At 43.2% G+C, this 20,534-nt stretch overlaps 1 protein-coding gene across 1 annotated transcript in view; it reads right to left on the bottom strand.

The window, feature by feature from the left end:
- The window catches only part of LOC147702001 (cytochrome P450 2F3-like), a 211,713-nt gene that overhangs the window by 102,230 nt on the left and 88,949 nt on the right, over positions 1–20,534 (bottom strand). The window contains exons 2-3 of the mRNA XM_086930616.1: positions 16,383–16,545; positions 3,912–4,061 (exon numbers count right to left, since the gene is read on the bottom strand). Of these exons, the coding sequence (XP_086786742.1) occupies positions 3,912–4,061; positions 16,383–16,545 (313 nt within the window). The remainder of the gene's footprint in view (positions 1–3,911; positions 4,062–16,382; positions 16,546–20,534) is intronic.

The following is a 20,534-nucleotide window of genomic DNA, read 5'->3' on the forward strand; positions in this document are numbered from 1 at the left end:
TATGGTAACAGGTACTTGTAGAGCGTCTGGCATTTGATACGATCTTGCATGTTGCGTTTCTGGCACCTTCTGGACCACGAATCTTCCCACTACTCTCTGTTCGGAACTAGATTGAAGTACTTCCTCATCTTTCTTGGTATCCCACTCTGTTACTGGGATCGATTTATATTCTCCCCATCTAGCTCCGTCCTCTTGCTGTAGTACGGGACTTGCGGTTTCGCTGTTGTACGGAGGTGGTCTATCTGTTAATAGCCTCTCTATCAGATCCTCCTCTGTCTCGCTGTCCTCATCTTCTTCTAGAGGTTTCTTTTCTCCCGTAGCTTCTATCATGGTGAACAGTTTGTCTGCTTCTATCTTTTGCACTCTCCATTTCTTAGCTTCCTCATCCCATTTGGCATCCTGCACTGCCTTTACTGATCGTCTCACTCTTTCTTGGCGCCTCTTTACGCTCTTTTCGTGTGCTGCTCTAAACCATGCACTAAGTGCTTCGAATTGTGTTGGCCTCAGTAGAGGTCTTGTTGCAAGCATTACCGCTTTCAGTTGGTTCAATACGTCTAGCTTAAATGTTCCGAATCTCGGAAACGTCAGTTCCTTTTCCCCTTCCGTTAGCCTATTCCACTCGGAGATCCACATTATCGAGTGTAAGCCTACATTTACTGCCATATGATAAGCTGGTGTGCCTTCTGGTGGAGCTTCTTCTCGAGCATATAAGTTTCTTCTATTCCTCCTAAAGATTTTTCTTAAACCCTTAAAGCACTTCATTTTTGATAATCTACGATTTTCTCTTATTAATTCTCTTCCTTGTTTATGTCCCGATGACAACCACCAATCCCTGTACGACTCTCGCTAATCAGCCTATCCCAGTGCGGTTCTACGTCAACCGACCAATCTCAGCGCGACTCTACGCTGACGTCACTCGTCCCCTCTGCAGCAGTTTCCTTCGTTTCTCAACTCGTCTCGCGGTCTTACATGCGTTTCATTCATACGCCGAAAAATGACTACTTCCGTCCAAGCGATCACTTTTCTCTGACTGTACGGCCACAGTCTAACTGTAATTGTCACCTCAACTGGCGAAACGTCTTCCTCTTACGGTCAGACGCTCACCTTAACTGATAGGTTACTTACACACAGTAAACGTACGACCAGCGTCCGTTACTCATACACTCACTCAAACGCTCCCCCTATCATCGGTCTGCGGGCGATCAATGGTACCTCATGACCCCCTTTAAATGGTAGACAAATTACTCTGGGTGTTCGATACACCCGAACCACTTAAGCCCTCTCTGGACATAAGATTTTATCCGGTTGCGCGCGCTCACAACCTTCCCTCAATCACACTACAGGCATTCAACTCCGCTTGACATTACAGCACAGGAACAACATAAAACACCGCAATCTTACAACGCATGACCCTTATACTCACTCTCGACCGACTCTGCTGCTTTTCTCCCGACGCACCGTCAGCACCGTCTTCGGCAGGGATTCTTCTTCTGGTCGTCGATGACTAGGGATCTTGGGGTAAACTAAACCTGACCTAGGTTGTCTTCCTCAAGAAGAAAACCATCTTTCTCTGCTACCAACTGCGGGGAATGAGATTTTAATATCTTTTATGATCAATCTGATAACTTATCTCATTCGTCAATTTTGGATCGCTTGTTGTCTGTCATTGAGTAAAAGACAACCCCCGCATAGGTTAGATAAACCCCATTAACTGACGCCACTCTGAAGAACCACTTACAACTGATAAAGTTTAAAAGTTTTAATATAAAATTAAGAAAAGTTGCAAATACAATCCTCTCAGGATCAAATTCATCAAATATACAGGAACTAGAAGGAACATATATTCCCTAAAGAACCTCAGTCTACAAACGAATACAATTAAAATCAGTTCCAAAATCAGCAAATTAAAAAGCATCGATATGAAGTGGTTCTTCTGCGTCATCTACAGAAAGAGAAAAATAATCAAGTTAAATCTGTCCCTACTCTATACTAAGTGACATCCCTACTTAGCAAGTTTCTAGTACCCTAAAAAGGTGTCAGCAGTTTGACTCCCTAAGAAGTTCAAACTCTCTTAGCCTCTAAAGGTAACTTAAGTTTAAGAAGCAGTACCCTCTCTGCCTACCCATCCGATCTCTAAGGGTCCTCGGCCTACTGCTCCCTTGCGCTCTGATCTCTCTCAGCGCATCTGCTCAAGTCATCTGCTCTTTCTAACTTGCCTTCGCTCTGAGCAATTCGCTTTCGCTCTCGCTATCTTCTCCCCGGGGTGCTGTCCCTAAAATACACAATCACAGTGTGGGTGGAACGCCCCTTCGACGCCCACCACGGACTTTCCCCCATGATGTCATTTTCTGGCTCTTTCCATGGCTTCGTCTCTTCGCGTCGTCCGTTAAGTTGACCTTTCTCCTTAGACGCCATCTTCGTCTTCCTGCTGGTGACTTCATTCGACTTTACCTTTGACACTTTCGGAGCAAAATCTATCACCTTATCAGAACTTTACTCTTTACGACTATGTATGTAACCTTTCTTGGTCTTGTGAATGGTCATTTCAAAACAAGACTCAAATTCCACTCGTCTCCTCTCATGTTTAGGCAATAAACTTCGTCCGACATTTGTCACCTTAAATCTAACAAGAACTAGACTCTTTGGCTCTCACATTCAAGTGAAGGCTATTCACGACTCCTGTGAGCCCTCTAAATTACCAACAGCAGACTACACTCCTGCGAACCCTTGGTCAGTCAGGTTATAATCACAAATGACCTAAAACTCTTCTAACATTCCTACAAACTTCTTCTACTCAGTATAACCTTTAACATACATTTATATATGATCGCATTTAGCAAATCCTTTGCTTATATGTGAATACATTTTACATAGAATACAAATTACATAGAATATAACTTTATATTCTCATTGTTACATCGTTATATATATGCTCTCTGCACATTTCTCCATGTTACATTTCTCGCCGTTTCTGCATTTTAAAGTTACACACGTACATGAATTCTACTTTGCACGTTCTTCTGTTCTTGAGCATTTCTACATTAGCCCACTACGTATACGGGCCTTCTAAATCTAATACATTCTAAAGTGAATACAGTTACATTTCCTATATTACTTTGGTCACATCTGTTAACTTTATACTATAAGCGTCAACTTCACGTTCGATATACATTTCATTCTTACGTTTATACAATATGCTTCTAAATATGACTCGGATATACGTTTTATTCAAATTGCGCTCTCTCAAGATCAATACATAAAAAGGAGATAAAAGTATCTGCGCCATTTTATGGGGGCATACATGCCTATAACTTGAAGCGGCCAGTTACATCATAGCCTTTTCATATTCTTCTTTAGCCATACCTCATAGAATTGGTGATGCTATACAGCATCACTAAAAACTGTCAAAAGTCAATTTATTACAAAAGCTTTGCAAATGCTGACTAACATCCACAGCCCTCTAACATAAGATTATGGGAGCCAGGAACCATTCAGAAAGTTGCTGCTCCAGATGCACAGTGTGTGTTTTTACTTATTGATGTGAGAAGCATAGGGCTGCAGGGACTAGGTGATGGTTTGTATGATGAATAATAAAATGAACATATAACTCGAATTCCCGTTTCAAACAAAGGGGCTCTGTGTCCTGGGCTCTTTTTCCTGGTTTCTAGGAGGTGGCCAGGAGTGTGAAATATATAAGTTCTCAAATATCAATTACGAGTGAGTGAAGTGGCGAACATTCAACTCGGAGGAAGGTGGATAAAGGGAATATATATGGATAGGTAAGGAAGGAGGCAGAGGACATTAAAGGAGCGAGACAAGTAAAACCTGAAACGTGATAAACAGAAAGGCAGTGTAGATCTGGTAAATAAAAGGAGCATGGAATGACTGACAGGAATCTAGTTAGAAATTACCTTTTTTGCTTTCAAAGAACTCCACAAGAAACTTTGCCTCCTCCGTCACCCTCTCTTCAATGCTGCGCTTTCCCATTCCGAAGTTACGCAGCGTGGCGAGCGAAAATCGGCGCTGCTGCTGCCAGTGTTCACCATTAGAAAACACCAAACCTGGAAGTATTGAAATATTGAATACCTGAGGCTAAAGAGACATTTCAGAGGAGAGACAAAAGTAAAAGAGGAAATAAGGCCATAACAAAAGAAAAAAGTAGGAGGTGGGAGGTAACCTGGAAAAAATAGACAGCAAAAAGGCAATGAATAGGTGAGGTAGAGATAGAAGAAAGAAGGGGAATAAAGAAAGAGTTGAAGGCTGGTAAGATGACGAATAAGGAAGATAAAATATTCCCCAGTAGCCAAATTGACATTCATAAACAACTGAAAAGTTAACCAGAGAGATAAGATTTTAAAATTGTCTCAGGAACTCCTACCACAAATAGCGATTTTAATGCTGGCGGTCCTGGTCAAATTTTAAAAACAGTGGTGGATACATGTGGGACAAACTTTTCAGTTATAGCTACGGTTAACATTTCTGATATTAGTTGCCCTGATTGGAACTAATTAAATGATAATCTTCTTTATACGATACTGAACCTGATATTGCTCTTATAATAAGCATAATAAGTATACATCACGGTAACCAATCTGGACTTTTAGGAATTGGAAAGACTTTTTGACATTAGAAGATAGACATATTTGTCTTTCCTTGTTCGCTATATTCAATCTTTAGCATAGATCTATACATGGACTATGGGCTCTATTGTGTATGCCAATTTAACAGTATAATTTTCGCTCATGCAAGTAGTACCCGTTTTTCGTTTTTTGCAGTTATAGTATTCATTGCGCTCTACTATCCACCTATGAGCGCCATCTTGTAATGGGTTTTCTGTTCACGATCATGGTTGTAATAGTCCGTTTTCACTTTCCAATAACTAATTATCGGACTTCGTAATTTCGCGCCGTTTTTAGGCTTTAAATAGCTGCCGTCACTACAACGTCCACCCTTTCGGCTGGCGAAGTATTTGAACAACATTTTTTCTCCTGGAACAGCACCATCTTGCTGCTCACGAGATATTTCTCGTTCGAAGGTAAGAATTTACGAGTGCTAGTCACTGTCTCCTGCCGCTACACATACCACCTGTGTGCTGGCGATCATGCAGCTATTCCCGACTCGCTTTCATACTAGTTACATAGTATTTCTTTTTATTACAGCTATAATATATCCCCTGGAACAGCACCATCTTGCGTTTCACAAGATTTTTCTCGTTTTAAAGGTATGAACTTACGATTGCTAGTCACTATCCCCTGCCGCCACACATACCGCCTGTGTACTGGCGATCGTAGATCTATTCCCAACTTGCTTTCATGTCATTTACGTAGTAACTCCTTTTTTTACAGTTACAATTTATCCACCGCATCCAGACGCTTTTTTCGATTAAGGAGTGAATAGATATTACGAACTAAGAAGCCCCACTTATATATTTTAAGGTACATGTCTAGTCTATACCTGTTGTGATACTGGATTATTATTTCTCACATAAGCCTTCTGCTGGTGAGTGTCCTTCAGTATAGTCCAACTAGCCTCCTATCGATTTAAGGTATCTGTTGTTCATCTTCTATTGCAGCCATGAATTTGTGGTAACAGCCAGACGTCTTCACCTATTGACGTAGCTCTAACCATATGGGTTTAGAACCCACATCTGAAGATACTAGGTAATTATTTTGTTTAAAATTATGACTGATTTGCTAGCCACTCTTGCAGCACATTATATGCGTCGCTGGTTGCGCTATCTCATGAGCGTCATCTGCTGACACTCCACTCTCCTTACTTCCCTATTCTTCTTTCCCCCCCCCCCTTCTTTCTCACACCTTTATAGGTTTATCCTGTTGCATTTTGCACCACTACCGTGTTAGCAATCAACGTGTCTCCATATTCTATATGACTACTACATATCATACCAGTTAAATTTATGACCATATTATTTCTTCTCTCACGTCTAGAGTCTAATAGTAGTATTCAGCTACTCAGGAAAACTCAATTCTTGGACGTTATCTTCTTTATTAGGTTACCATTTACTTGTACTATAATGGTCGGTGCATTGTCTTAATTTATGCGCTTCATCTGTTAAAGTATAATGATTATGTAACTAAATTACACAGGTTCTCAACCTTATATCTGTTTCCTACAAATGGCGCAATAAGTCAAATACATCCTTTTTAAATGGTTGGTCTTCAATTGTAGACAAGTCACTGTGAACTCATATCACCCCCCTCACCATATTTATTTATAATGGGATTTTTCTAAATTATATTAGGTTCACCCCTTGGGATGCCCGTTCTCATCTAGCTGCCCTAGTAGCACCTCCAGTTTCTTCCGGTCTCAATATTTACCTTATGAATTCAAGTAGACCGACCGTATTCAGAATCTGTGTGGCTCTCTGTGCTCAAAGTGACATTATTAGTCTTCATATACCATGTTCATGATTGTATATTTTATTTGATCAGGAATTAGCCTTTATCAAGCGGCTCTGACTATTCAAGAAGTTATCATCAAATGTCTGTTGTACTGAAGTGAAATACAATACTGCCAATGTAAGTTTATTTATATGTACTATTATGTACCATACTAAGATTAAGATAAGTCTATTATTATTACCTTCTTCGTGTAGGATTTATTTAGAAACATCCCTACATGATATGAAGAAGTAAAACTGCACCTTATATGAATAGTGCACCCTATATGAATTTTGATCAGTCGTTTATTGTTTAGTTAAGTACTGTACTACTTTGATGTAAATATTGGTCTATCATATGACAATAAGTGACCAAATTTAAAGTCTAGACCTGCTAGGTAGTAAAAGTTTTTCGAATTTGATTTGTGTAACATTTAAGTATAGTTAGTAATCTGTATAAGTCATGCTAAATAAAACTTGTGATCTGATCTATATCTTTCTTTTTAAAAAAATGTTCTTTCAGAGTTTCATCTGTGACTCCTGAGGAAGGCGTTTTTTCTGCCGAAACGCGCGTCGAGTTTTTATAAATAATTCTTCAGCACCTTACATGTCATTAATAATTTTGAATGTATTATTTTTATTGTAACTTGTTTGATCTATATGCTAGTATGATTTATATGCTGTGTACTTATTGTGTTTGAAGTCTGTTGTTGTTTTTGTATGAACCATATTTTTACCGTATCATATAGTTTGACTTATGTGTTTGAGTCTCTATATGATTTTTATCTATGTTAATTAAATATATATTTTTTAATATACATTTCATATTCAACACTTCTTTTCTCCACTGGTTCTAGACTAATTGTTCATGTACTTAGCTGATGGCCTAGGATTTTTTACCCACATTGGATACATGTGGGACTTCATTTGATCCCAATTATCCTTAATGTGGTCAACATGTTTCAGCCATCCGTCTAAGTGCCCTCAAGGGTCAATGTTGTTGTTGTATTTACTTTATTTGATGGAAAATTCATCATCATAAAAGTACACAGTTTATACAGTACATAAAAAAAATAAAAGAGTAGGGGCACAACACTCATATTTACAAACATCCTCATATACTATTCAGTAAAATTTTCTAAAATCAAGCTCAAAGCTGGTTATTTAAAAAACGTAAAAAGCACTTCATGCCCTAATGCTGTCCGTCGGTTAGGATAGATGAGCGAGACGCTTGGCCCTCCTGGTACGGGTCTGCCATGCACTACCCAGAAATTTGGCTACCCCACACACCATAGCAGTAGAGGATGTGTCAGTACGGAGGACCCGGAGGGCCATTTTATGACATCTGAGGCCCAGCCCCATGCATAGCGGTTTTAACCATATTTTCCTTGCGACCCTATAAGCCGGGCTGGCAAACAAGAAATGCGCTACTGACTCATCAGGGGCTGCAATGCCAGGGCATGATTTAGGGAGAGCACCTTTACATTTCCACACAGAAAAAAAGTCATTCACCGGCAAAGTCCCGTGCCTGAATTTGAGGTAGAGTGCTCTGTCCAAGGGTTTCTCCATAAATTCAAGGAAGGGTTCCAATTTTCTTGTCCATTTGATCTCCAGAAATCGCTGGGAGATGGTCCCCCCTTCACTCCTACGTATGGTCGTTTCCTGTACCCAGTCCCAATAGAGTTTCTTAATCACTGCCTTAGGGGGCGGGGTTTGGCTCATCCATGATTCACTTAGGCCCAGTTGCGCCACCAGCTGTCTCAGGTTGCACAGCCACTTAATTGTATTACCTGTGTTGAGCAAGATAAGTTCATCTAGGGCCGCAGCATAATTATGTAGCTCCTTGGTCCTTCTTAGTCGCACCTAGAAGAGAAGTGGGCGCAACCGTACTTTCTCTTTAAGGGTGCGCCTACCCAGGTCTAGCCGCAGCGGAATTAGCGGGATGGAGACTGGGAGGGCCACCAGATCTCGCATGAATTTATTTTCCGATGTGGCTAGCTCCGTTATGTTCTCAAACCCCCATAACTCAGAACCATATAGAGCAGCCGGTAGTACTTGGCCATCATATATTGCTAGGGTCGGAGCCACAGGTTTACTCATCGACTCCCGCTGTTCCCTTAATACCACCCCTGAGACTCTTTTGTGGTTTAGTAACATTTTGGCCAAGTGATCTTTCCATCTCATCCGGCTATTTACCCTGACTCCCAGATAATCAAAAGAATCAACCAGCTCCAAAGGGACATCATTAGGCAAAATGTTATTCCTGAATCTCTGGAGGGTGAAATAGCCATAAGCTTTGTTTTAGAGGTATTGATAGTGAGGCCTCTATCAATACAAAACTCACTAAAGTGGTCCAGGAGTTTTTGGAGACCTATGGGGGATTTGGAGATCAAGATGGTATCATCCGCGAAGAGTAGAGTAGGTGTTTTTCCCCCGCCAGGGATGGTGCATCTGCCGCTTCCTCCATCAAGTGATCCACCACACCATTCACAAAGAGGGAGAAGAGGGTCGGTCCCATAACACATCCCTGGCGGACTCCACTCCTCACGGGCACCCTCTCTGTCAGTTGCCCCTGGGTGCCCCATCTGATCCTTGCATAGTTCCCTTCATGTAGCTTCACTATAAAGCCCAAAAGTGCCTTTGGGAAACCCATCTTCTCCAGGATGTCCCACAACCTTGCCAGTGGAACCAGGTCGAACGCCGTTTTGAGATCTATGAATGCCAAATAAAGGCTACCGTTGTTGATGGTCACGGCCTTCCAATAGATCGCAAAGAAACGGAAGACCTGGTCCATTGTGCCCACTTTCTTGCAAAACCCTGCTTGGAAGTGGGAGAGAACATGTTCCTCTTCAATCCAGACACCCACCCTTGAAATGATGACCCTGCTAACCACCTTCTGGATCATGTCAATCAGACTGATCGGTCTGTAATTAGCAGGGTCATCTCTAGGGCCCTTTTTGTAGACTGTTACCACCTCTGCTCCCTTCCATGAGTCTGGCACCGGGTATCCCTTGGCGATCAGATTCATTATTACGGCAATAAGTCTGGCCCAGGCATCAGGATGATTCAGGAGAAGATCTCCTGGTATCCCATCCTGGCCAGCTGCCTTCCTGGGGGTCAGATGTTTAATCGCCAGAGTTACTTCGGAGGGCAGAAATGGTTCCTCGAACTCCAGTTGGGGTTGAATCCTAGCTTCTGGATCGGGGGGAGATGAACCTAATACTTCTCTCCCGCCGTACAGTGCAGAGAAGTGGGAGTGCCATTGGTGTTCCGTTATATGGTTAACAATAGGTGGTGTACTATGCTGCCTAGCTTTATTAAATCCCAGAACAGCGTGGCATTTTTCTTATTGGCAGCAGATTTAAGATCCTGCCAGTATTGTTCTTCCCACTCTCATTTAGCCAACACTAACACCCTTGCATAATACTTCCTAGCCGCTCCAACTAGTGACGGATCCTTTTGAAGCAGGGCGGCTGTTAGCTCCTTCCGTTTCGCCTTGCACTCATCTGAATACCACGGGTTGCTGGATGTAGCTGGTGTATTATTCGCTCTGCCCTTTACCCTGGACTACAAAGTATTGTGCTACATCCTCTATCGTGTTCTTATAGGCAGAGGAAAAGGTCAACCCTGGCGCACTAGCACTTCCTGGTTCAAGGTTCTCCAACTCTAATGTCAATTTAGTTACATGGTCCCTAATCTTCTCTAGGTTTCCTTCCTGGAGCTGAACCTTCTCCCATTTCAACCTACGATTACCATTATAAGGGATGACGTCATTAGTTGTCCTCAAAGGGAAATTATGCCCATTTCCATTTAACTTACCCCACCTTAACTTTATACATTGTGGGTTGTGGTCGCTATCCTGCGAAGGTACGACCTCCATGTCTATTAAGTCGCCCCACAGTGTGACGTCCAGTAGGATATAATCTATCCTGGACTGGCCACTAAGCCTGTTAAAGGTCATTGCTCCTGCGCAATCAGAAATTGTCCTACCATTTAGTGCTCTTAGATTAAATTCCATGGTCAGGGCATTGATCTGTATTGCCCTTGCTGACCATTTTCTAATTGGCGCTAATGAGAGGGCTGGAATAGACCATCTGGAGTCCTCCTCCTCTATACCCAGGGGATCCTCCATAGCTAGGGGTTCAAATGTACAATTAAAGTCCCCTCCTACTATGATTTTAGAGTTTGGGGGGCATTTGGCTAATACCTGTTCTAAAACCGACAGGGTACAGGGGTTTGTATCCCCCGTAAACCGTCTAGAATAGATATTGAATAGGTGTATCCTACTCCCCTTAGTATGCCCTGCAAATGATATATGTAGGATATCTCTAGTCGCTACTTCATGGCTGGAAATGACCCAATTCAAACCGATTTTTACCCAGATATGAAGTCCACCCGCAGGTCTATCCCTGCCACAGCTTAATGCGGGCACAAAGAATGTTGCATAGCCAGATTTGTGCACTGGGAGTAGACTCCAAGTTTCTTGGAACATGCATACATCAAACTTCTCGATGAACGCATTCCATTAGTTTAAAGCCATCTTTTTTTTAAGCTCAGCCACGTTCCAAGATAGCAGATTGATCACCTTATGGCCTATAACTGATACTTCATTGTCTGCTCCCTTTTCCCCAACCTGCACACAAGGATTTAGGTTGCTTGCTTCTTCTATGGGGTTAGCTATTTCTCTGGGTAGATTGATATCACCAATATCACCCGGAGACTTTGAGGGTGTAACAACTACATTTCTACTGCTGTCATGACAGTTGGCACCTATAAGGTTCTCTTGCCCTGAATCGCAATTTGTCCCAGCTGTATGAGACATATTTTCCCTATTTGGAGGACTTGGTGGAGTTGCATGTCAATCCACCATATCTAGGCAGCTAAACCTGTTCATAATGGGAAAGCCACCCCAATTATCCCTGAAAACTGGGGGTGGCTGCTCCCCCCAGGGTTCCGGATTCCAGCCCCAGTCTTGGTTCCCTACTCTATACCAATTGTTATTTCCTCTAGTATCCTGAGGGGGCCCTCTCGTTTGGGGGTAGAAAAAGGAAAGTCGCCTTGTGGCTATTCCATCAAACCGGTTCTGTGTGTCTCCTGAACAGATTTGGGCGGCAATGTGTGGATATGCAAAGTTAATCAACACACAGTCTCCCGGAATGGTTTTCCTCTGATACCCCAGCCATGCCACCCTCCGCACAGACAGGATCTTACTTATACGATGTGGGGGCAAAGGTCGATTTTGGTTGAGCCAATGACGAACCTTATTAAATAGCGACCAGTTGGTTTCCTTGCGGGAATCCTCCAGTTCTGGGACCCCTGTCATGACCACCACATATGGTGTGGCCTCCGGGGGGAGGTTCACCACTCTTCCTCGATTGATTACTTCACCAGTTTTTTTCCCTTTTAACTGCGTGGTATGTTCCCTGGGAGGTGTGTCTCCTGCACGGGGCGGGGCTGGACTTATAATAGTTATGCCTTCCTTTTCAGCTTTATTCTCAACAACAGGGGCCTGGTTGGTATTGGTGTTCACCACTACTGGTGCAGAGTTTTTAGGGGCATGTATTATAGCCTTGTTAGGGTTCATTTTGTTGCTCCCCTGCTTTTTAGGCCCCAGGTGTTTTTTGGTTATTAGGCTTAGTGCAAAAATCAGCTAGTTTTTTTTCAATCTGGGTTAATCTTTTCTCAATGGGAGAAAGGTAGCGTTTAAATAGTTCCTCCACCTTTGTTAGGATTTGGGTGTCAGCCGTTTTCTCCCTGTTCCCAACCGGGCTAGATGATCCCTCTGTATTCCTGTTGTTCCCGGGCTCTATTATGACATCATTAGCTTGAGGGTCGTGATTTGTATTTAGTTTAGGGGCAACGACCTTAGTAGACTTTTTCTGGTGTCGTCCTCTTCCCTTCCCTTTATTTTGTTTGAGTAATTTAGGGATGGCACCCTCCTTCCTGCCTCTCAGTGTAGTAGCACTTATGTCATCCTGGGTGGTATTAATATCTAGGTCCGGGGTGTTTTCTAAATCAGTACTTAGTTCAGAGGCACATGATAAATGGGAGACAGAGGTCTATTGTGTTGGGTAAGCTACATCTAACTGCATGTATATCTGCCTGGATATCTATGAGACCCGCAGCGTTAGATTGGACTGGGGTTTTAGCCGTCGCAAATGGACCCATAGATGATCTTTTCTTTGCCAGGGCCAGGTCATGGGACACCCTACGCTCCATTAGTGTAATCCTTTGATCAATAAAGGTATTAGCCCTGATGATAAAATTATCCAAGGTGCCCGTTGATAGAGTCCCTCCTGCAGCTGTTTTACTTCTGGTCTCTCTGGTAGACATTGTTAGGGGGAAGAAGCACAGTCCAAGTGGAAATCCCAGACAACTATGTAGTGAATATTAACAGAGTACTCACAGGGGTATGTTGAGTGGGTGATGAAAAGGGGGTGGCCCGACACGGCCTCCTCCGGCCTTGAACTGGCTTGAACGGGCCCGCCCTTGGCCCGGGCTCTGCCTGGCGCTGCCCACGCGCGTCCTGCGAAGCGGGGCGCTGTGCCGCTGATATGCGCCTCCTGACGCGACGTCAGTACTGCGCGCCGCCGCTATGCCTGCCGGGAGTTGTGGTCCCGGGGCGGCGGCACGAGATGTGGCGGTACTGACGCTGGCCGGTGGCGGCTTACGCTGTTGCTGTGGATGACTCTTGCCGGTGGGGCCGACCTCCTCCTCCTCCCAGTTGCTGTATCAGGTAAGTGACTCTCGCTCCCCCGCTCTGCCGGGCGCTGTGCCGCTGATATGCGCCTCCTGTCGCTGGCGCAGCGTCGGGGGTCAATGTGGCTTTCTTCAGGACCAAAGATCATACATGCATGCACGCTACAGCATGCAGTACGAAGGTTTGTACTTACAAACCTGTTCAGTTACGGAGAAAGTCCAATTTATTTCCAATTCCAATTTATTTGTTTATTTTTAAATGGAACTCGGACGGAGGTCCACAAAAACTGGAGAAAGTCACTTCTTGTGACCAATCTCGTAATATTGTACTCAATCGCTGCATGGGATGCTTTGAGGGGGTAGACCATGTTGTCACACTTTCCTCAAGGTGTCTCACCCTCCAGCACATCTATCAGTCCTCCCCGTAAGCCCCACTTCTTGCATGTATATCGCAGGAGCACGGACTAGGACACCGCACCAATTAAAATGCTACAGTGGAGTCACTGTTACTTTGGATTCAACATTTGCCTCCTCAAAACCCAAGAAATCTGTCAGGTTTCTTCTAGGGCTGTGCAAAATTATAATTAGTGTTGTATAAAATTACTCATGAGACTTACCACGCTTACATTGTACAAAATGTGCCATGCCATTGTCTCTGGTGACATTTTGTACTTAAAATACATAAACAAAACATGTAGTTTCCTTAAAGTGATTCAACGTTCAGAATTGAAACTGCCTTAGAAGTCTAAAAGAGGGTTCATTTCAAGTTACAAGCCCAGTCAAGGATCCAGGAGGATAGATACTCTCAAATGTTCCCTGCTGTCACTCAGTAGGCATGGATAACAAGACTAGATCATGATCTGTGGGGCCCCAAACGAGGGTCTGTGCGCTGGCCCATCATGTTGTAAAGTAGGCTCCCAAGCATAGGTGAGTATAGGTGTGCTGACCAGGCTACGCGTAAGAGCTCTGGTTGGCCTTGGAGTAGAGTCCCCCATTTTGGGGTCCGTTAGCCGGCCTGCTGTGGAGCAAAGTGCTAGGGACAGGTTCCTGCAGGCACCGCTAGAGCTTCCTGCTGTGCAGAGTAGCAAAGCTCTAACTTGGCCCCACATCACAGCTCCAACAGACCCTGGGATAGAATTCCCCAACCTGGCCTGCCTTTCCCCAGCCGCCATGTTGTAAAGTGCCTGGAACGGGGTGTCTTCCTGCAGGTCTGGGAAGGGCTGCCCTGCTTAGCTAGGTGGGAAATCTCTTGGTCCCAGAGTCAGAGCTTTAGTTTGCCCTCTGGTGAATGTCCCCAGCCCTAGCATCTCTTCTTTCGTCTGCTGTGTCTCTTAGAACCCAGGTCAGGGTCCTGCAGGCCCCCTACTTGGCCAAGTGAAAAAGCCTCCTGCATTGAGCCTGTGGTGGAAGCCCCTGGCCCAGGGCTTATTTCTGCAGCCCTCCTGTGCGGCAAAATTCCCAGGACAGGGTTCTGCTGGCTCCAGGAGCGCTCCTTTGCTAAATGGTGCATCGAGGTTCCAGGTCAGAACTTCGTGAGGAACCCCTCAAACAGCCCTGTGCGTAAGGCCCAGACACCTCAAAAGGAAAGCTGAATCAGATTTAGAAGAGACTACGTGACTAGACAGTCGTCCTTCCTGTATCGGGTTGTTGCTCTTAGCCCAGCCATCAGGTTGTACATGCCATAAGACTGAATGGCACACCCAGATGGTCGGCTATCCTGAAAGTCCAAGTGAGGGATCCTTTGACTCCTTGAGCCCAGGCAGGGCCCCAGGACATCGTATAATTTGATCAAGCGTACTCATCTGTCACTCTGTTTGCACAGATTATATGAAAGGCAGACCTTCCTCTGGATTAGTAGGGACACAGTACTATGGACCTGCTTGTAATCTGGTTATACTCCCAGGCGTGGGAGGGTCTGGACCAGTCTGTCCTGGGATCCCACATCCCGCCTTTCAGCCCTATGAGATGGGACTTTCCTCTGTGCCTGCCTTCTGGGACAGTAAGCAGGGCCCTGGAACAGACAACCTACGTCTGCATAGGTTAGCCATCATTGTACTCTGATCGGGTGGACATATTTGTTCCACTTAGGGACAGACTGTTTGGCCAGCCTCAGCTGTTTCAATCAAAGACCCTTCACCCCACCTAGATTGTCCGACTTGAGGGTCTACCTATTGTGGAGGTGACCCAGCAGATTGAAGGCCAAGCAACCTAGCAGCTTGTGCCTTACCTCAGTGGAAGGACTAGAGCGTATGGGGTCGTATAACGCTAATCCCAGATACCACCTAGTGAGCCAGGCCCCACACTGCTCTTTTGCCCTTCTCCACCCAGAGACTTGGGAAGAGTCTTGTATCCTGTGGGCTGAACAGTTCCAGTATTCCCCAGTGAGAGGAAGTAGAAGTCATGGCTTTTGCCATGCAGCCCCAGACTCACCTGCTATGGCTCCACGCAAAGAGCAGGGCCAGCTTTTATACCTGGGGTTGACTGGCATCAGAACAGGAAGACTTCCTGGGCTGCTGAGGGCTGAACAATTCCAGTATGTCCAGTGAGAAGCAGGTGAAGCTAAAGCGCTGCTCCCACATCCAGCTTGCCAGTTGGCACAGGGTCAAGACTAATTTGCATATGGCCATGTCTGAACTGGGGAGGTTTGGTGAGTAAAATAACGATGGATTAAACCCAGATCTGTGACTGGGGGGTGAATATTTGCCATTGTGTAACATTCCGTCAATCATCTTGTGTGTTTTGCAGAGCCTTCTGGCCTACCTGGAGCCAGGTGGTGCTGGGCCAGGCAGGAATCGGGGACTACGTGCTGAACAGTAATCCCTGGTGAGAGGAAGGCAAACACTGGCTTTCATCAGGGAGGCCCGGTCCCCGAAGGCCAGGGTGCCAGCCAGCAGGCAGTGCCTCCTACCCTTACCAGGGCAGGAGAACTCCCCACCAGCCAGGATTTAACAGGTTTCACGATGTCCACCGGTTAGAGTGTCTGCTTTGAAATCATTTGCTGGCTAAAGTGCTACCAGTGATATTTCATTCTCAAAGCAATCCAGCCCATAGAGTGTGCCAACTCAATGAACCACCATACCAGCCAAGCATGTCCAATTTAAATTTCACACCGCACTAGCATCTTCCTTTCCCCTTCCTCTCAAGCCTGAACAAGTTCACAGAACTACCATAGTCTCACCGATCTCATCAGGTAGGTTTCATGCATGAATGATTAATTTCAAAAGCATGCTGCTGCCTCTTTTACACATTAGAAAAAGAGGGGTGGCAGATGAGCAGTTCTCACCTTTATGGTTGGCGATCCTCTCAAAGACAGGAAGTATGGCCCTTCCACTGAAGTCATCAGCCTGTCCAAGCAGCGCATCCTTCAGTGCGTTGTACCCAAACAAGACCACAGCTGGGTGGGGGCCCAGGTAAATGGTGAAGACATCGCCGTATTTCTGCCCAAGCTGAAAGGAAATAACATGAAGGTGCCATGAATAGGGGATGCCTCTTTACTCACTCAACAATGGTAATACAATACTTACATTCTGGTAATCTGTTTATATGGTTTAGTTCACAATTTTAAATGTTGGTTATAATAAATGCAATTAAACTCAGCTTAAACCTGCATGCAAGATGGTAATTTTCTACATTAGATTTGTATCACACTGAAGAGGCCTTGTGACCATTAGGAGAGTTATTTCCATGTGTAAGGTAATTGTAAAATACAAACTATGAGGACTGAGTAGTGTTTTACTCATTTTAAATTCACTCTGATATAATAAACAGGAAATTGACCTTTGTACTGGAAAACAATAGATGGAAAGTCAGGATTTCCAAAAGCAATCCACTAGGTCCATCAGCATGAAAAAGCGCCACATAGTTTCTGATCACAACTTGTATGCGATCACACTGTTTGACAGAATAGTGTCTCTATATTAATCTCCTTAGACACTGTAAACTAGAATCGGATTTCAAGTACACTTACGAATGGAGTTCACGTGTTTGTACCCGATTCAAATAGAAGGATAAAAGAGTCCTTATGTGACCCGAGACAAGACTCCGTATTCACTTAAGGCTGCAGGAAAAGTGCAATTAAGGAAATGTTACTCAAATGCCCAACTCTTTTCAAATGTGCTTCAAACGGCACGAGCTGCAGAGCCAGTTTTTCCCTTAAAGCAGCATTAAGAAATTTTCAATTAACTGTTTAATTATTTATCACAACGTGTGACTTGGTTAAAATACAAATCATACAAACTAGACGCTAAAAGAGCATAGAATCAATCCAGATCATAATAGGTAATACACCCCATTACACGAGCTGCATGTACACAGCTTTATTTGAAAATATTTTTTTAAAAGACCGATTTCTAGGTTTATATAATTTTAAATCATAAAATGGGTCAGCATATCTTTCAATGACCCTCCCTCAAAGGATAGTAATAATGGGGAAACTTGCTGACCCCTCCCCTTCAACAGCTAACAACAAGTAAACAAAATATGACTAATTCTCTCATTGTGAAGGCCCCATTAGCAAATATATAACAGACTCGAAAAACAACCCTTGGAGCTCCTTGTGAATACTCTAAAAGGCAGTTGTCTAATCCAAACAAGAATAATAAGCACTTGTCCTCTTTAAATAACCTTGCATGCAAATGTCTGTTCAATTGCATTTTGAAGTGATATTAAGTACATCTCATTTGCCAACAGTTTTCTCTAATGGGCAATATTATTCCCCTCATTCAAGCCATGTAACATCCTTCATTTTTTAGCGAAGATTAATATTTAAACACTCATCTGTCAGGCAATACCTTTTTTTCATCTCTTGCCGTCAGATTTCATGAACTCATTCTCAACCTACTCCGATTCCTGCTTTTGAATATACTTCACAAAAGGCCTTGGAGCAGCTAATGTAGCATGCTAGGAGTTGATTATATTTCCCAAAAGACCATTGGCAGATCTCACTTCACTCTCAAGGTCTGCATTAGAATGGAGGAATAGAAGTCAAACAAGTCTTTCCAAATAAAACAAGACATAATCTATATGGATTCCACTTGATAATTGGCCGGAATCAAACTAATTAAAAAAATAGGCAACACTAAATTCAGGACAGCTTCTAGTAAAATAATTTAAGACTTTCATCATATTCTTCAACCTCATTTTTCTATTTTCAGATTGAAAATTCATATTCAGATCATCATCAATAGAAACACCAAAATTGTGGATTAAATATATCGTACGACAATACAGTCTTGGTCCGCACTGATGAATATTGCAAAAAACGTTTTGCGCCATGTTGTATGATTCTATAAATCATGTTAGAAGACTTGCAAATTATGTTTATTCTTCACACAATTTCATTCTAAATTCATAAAGGCATTGTAGTATGCCCTGATGAAGGACATGCATTCCAAATCAATTCGGAAATTCAATTCAGATATTGCTACAAAACCCAAAAGCATTTCGGACACATGTGGACCTTCATCTGGGAGAATTTGAGCTTGTAAATCAACCACATCATAACTGTTAATGTGAATATATGTGCAAATTGATTCTTCTCACAATGCTCTACCAGCCTTAGTGAGTCACTAACAGAGTCACTTCCCCTTACCAATGTATAACCAACGAGCGTAGCACTTCCAGAAGCATCATCCGGGTTCCTGCTGAGGTTCTGTAAATTCGGTCTTGTCCCGTGAGGTTATGGTTCCGTCACGATTTTGGTGATGTTGTACCGTATTCAGTAAGTACGGCTAATATGGAGTGAATTCGTCACGTTAACTAGCGAGTTCATTACGTATTCAGATACTTTGTCTCGAATATGGGTTCCATTTTGTCCGTGCCTCCATTTTGTGTTGCGATCACACAGGCCGATGAATGTGGTCGAACGAATAAAGCGACCTGGCCTTCTCTATCGGTGTACATTAACTAGGTTCTTCTTGACTCTAAGGTGAACTGTAAGAAACTGACTCCTTCACCTGAAACTGACCTCGCGAAGCCAATTTCCTTGGTTGAGCGTTGTCTGAGATTGCCAATCAATGTTCAGAAGATAGTTAACTTTTAGGTTCTTTACACATGCCTTATCTTGCTCGTTATCGGTCATGGTTTCCTTTCTATGTTTCTTTATTACATGCATTGTGCTTTCAATTATGGGTTTGTCCGGCTTGTGGAGATTGAATTTGGGACATTCCTAATAATTAACTTGTGGGTTGGAACAGTGTAAATTGGGGTTTTTGCTATGTGATACTTTGTTTGAAAATGTACCTTATTGGCTAGAATTTTGTGCAGTGGGTGTCCATTTGTAATGTGAATATTGGGTATAAAAAGGGATGTTTCGCCTTACAAAATCGAACAGTTTCCCGAGTTGTACACCGTGTTGTATTGCTGGGATTACTGTTACTAGCTGCAGCTAATAAATTTGGTCTTTGACGCCACCCAGAATAATTCTGTGTCTCTGTATACCAAAACAGGTGAATCCGAAGACTTTGGGCGTGCCCCTGGCGCCGCTGGGTTTAAAACACGGTTCTTCACTGCCAGGAGCATTACTCTTGATTCAACCACTAACCTTTCGGTTTCTGACTTTCTCTATAGTGATTTCAAGGTCTTAAATTTACAAATTTTACCTCGACATTTTATTAAGTGATAATGATTGGCTACAATTTAAAGATACATTTGCATATAAACAAGTAATAGTCACACAAGATATCAGATTCTGAAAATCAAGTGAGGTATTTGCCTTTTAAAAACTTACTATAGCATTCAAGCACTGACAAATCACAATTATCACAACAGACCTAGGTCAACTACAAGTGGAATTGTCTGCCCTAGACGTTAAAATATCATACCTTGATTGAAAATATCATCCCTGGATTGTAAGGTAAACACATTATGTATTCACCTTTTAATAGATAGCCTAATCAGAAATCTGCACTAACAAGCTTCCTACTTTCACACATTTTTCCAAGGGTAATCCTTAAGACATGGGATAGCGTTAGGTATCTAAGAGCAATCCAGAGAGCCTTTGGACAAAGCAATTTTCACATGAACAAATATACATCTTCATATTTGATCCCGAGAAAGGAAGGAAGGAAAAATGTTTTTCCCACAGGAGAAATTCCTTCTACAACACAGCATAGATTTGGGAGATATTCCCTTTGCATTCCACTTTAGAAAATGATTTACTGTGAATACCTGCTCTAGGCCATGGGAGTAGATGTATTCACATATAAATCTTTATTTACGTGGATATATGTACAAGTAGAATACCTCAATTTGCACACTGCACAGGTGATTTTAACATAGTAGAAAAGGCTATTTGCACACATCAATTGCTTTATGAATAGGGTCCATTGAGGTTCGTGGAGGGAGTATGGATGCAGATTAGTGTGTGGACAAAACATTTGCCACCATCAGTAACTAACTTTCCAGCCCAAATTGCTGGATTTCTGAAATGCCCAAA

The sequence above is a fragment of the Lissotriton vulgaris genome, chromosome 7, assembly GCF_964263255.1.
Source record: "Lissotriton vulgaris chromosome 7, aLisVul1.2, whole genome shotgun sequence".
NCBI classification, from domain to species: domain Eukaryota; kingdom Metazoa; phylum Chordata; class Amphibia; order Caudata; family Salamandridae; genus Lissotriton; species Lissotriton vulgaris.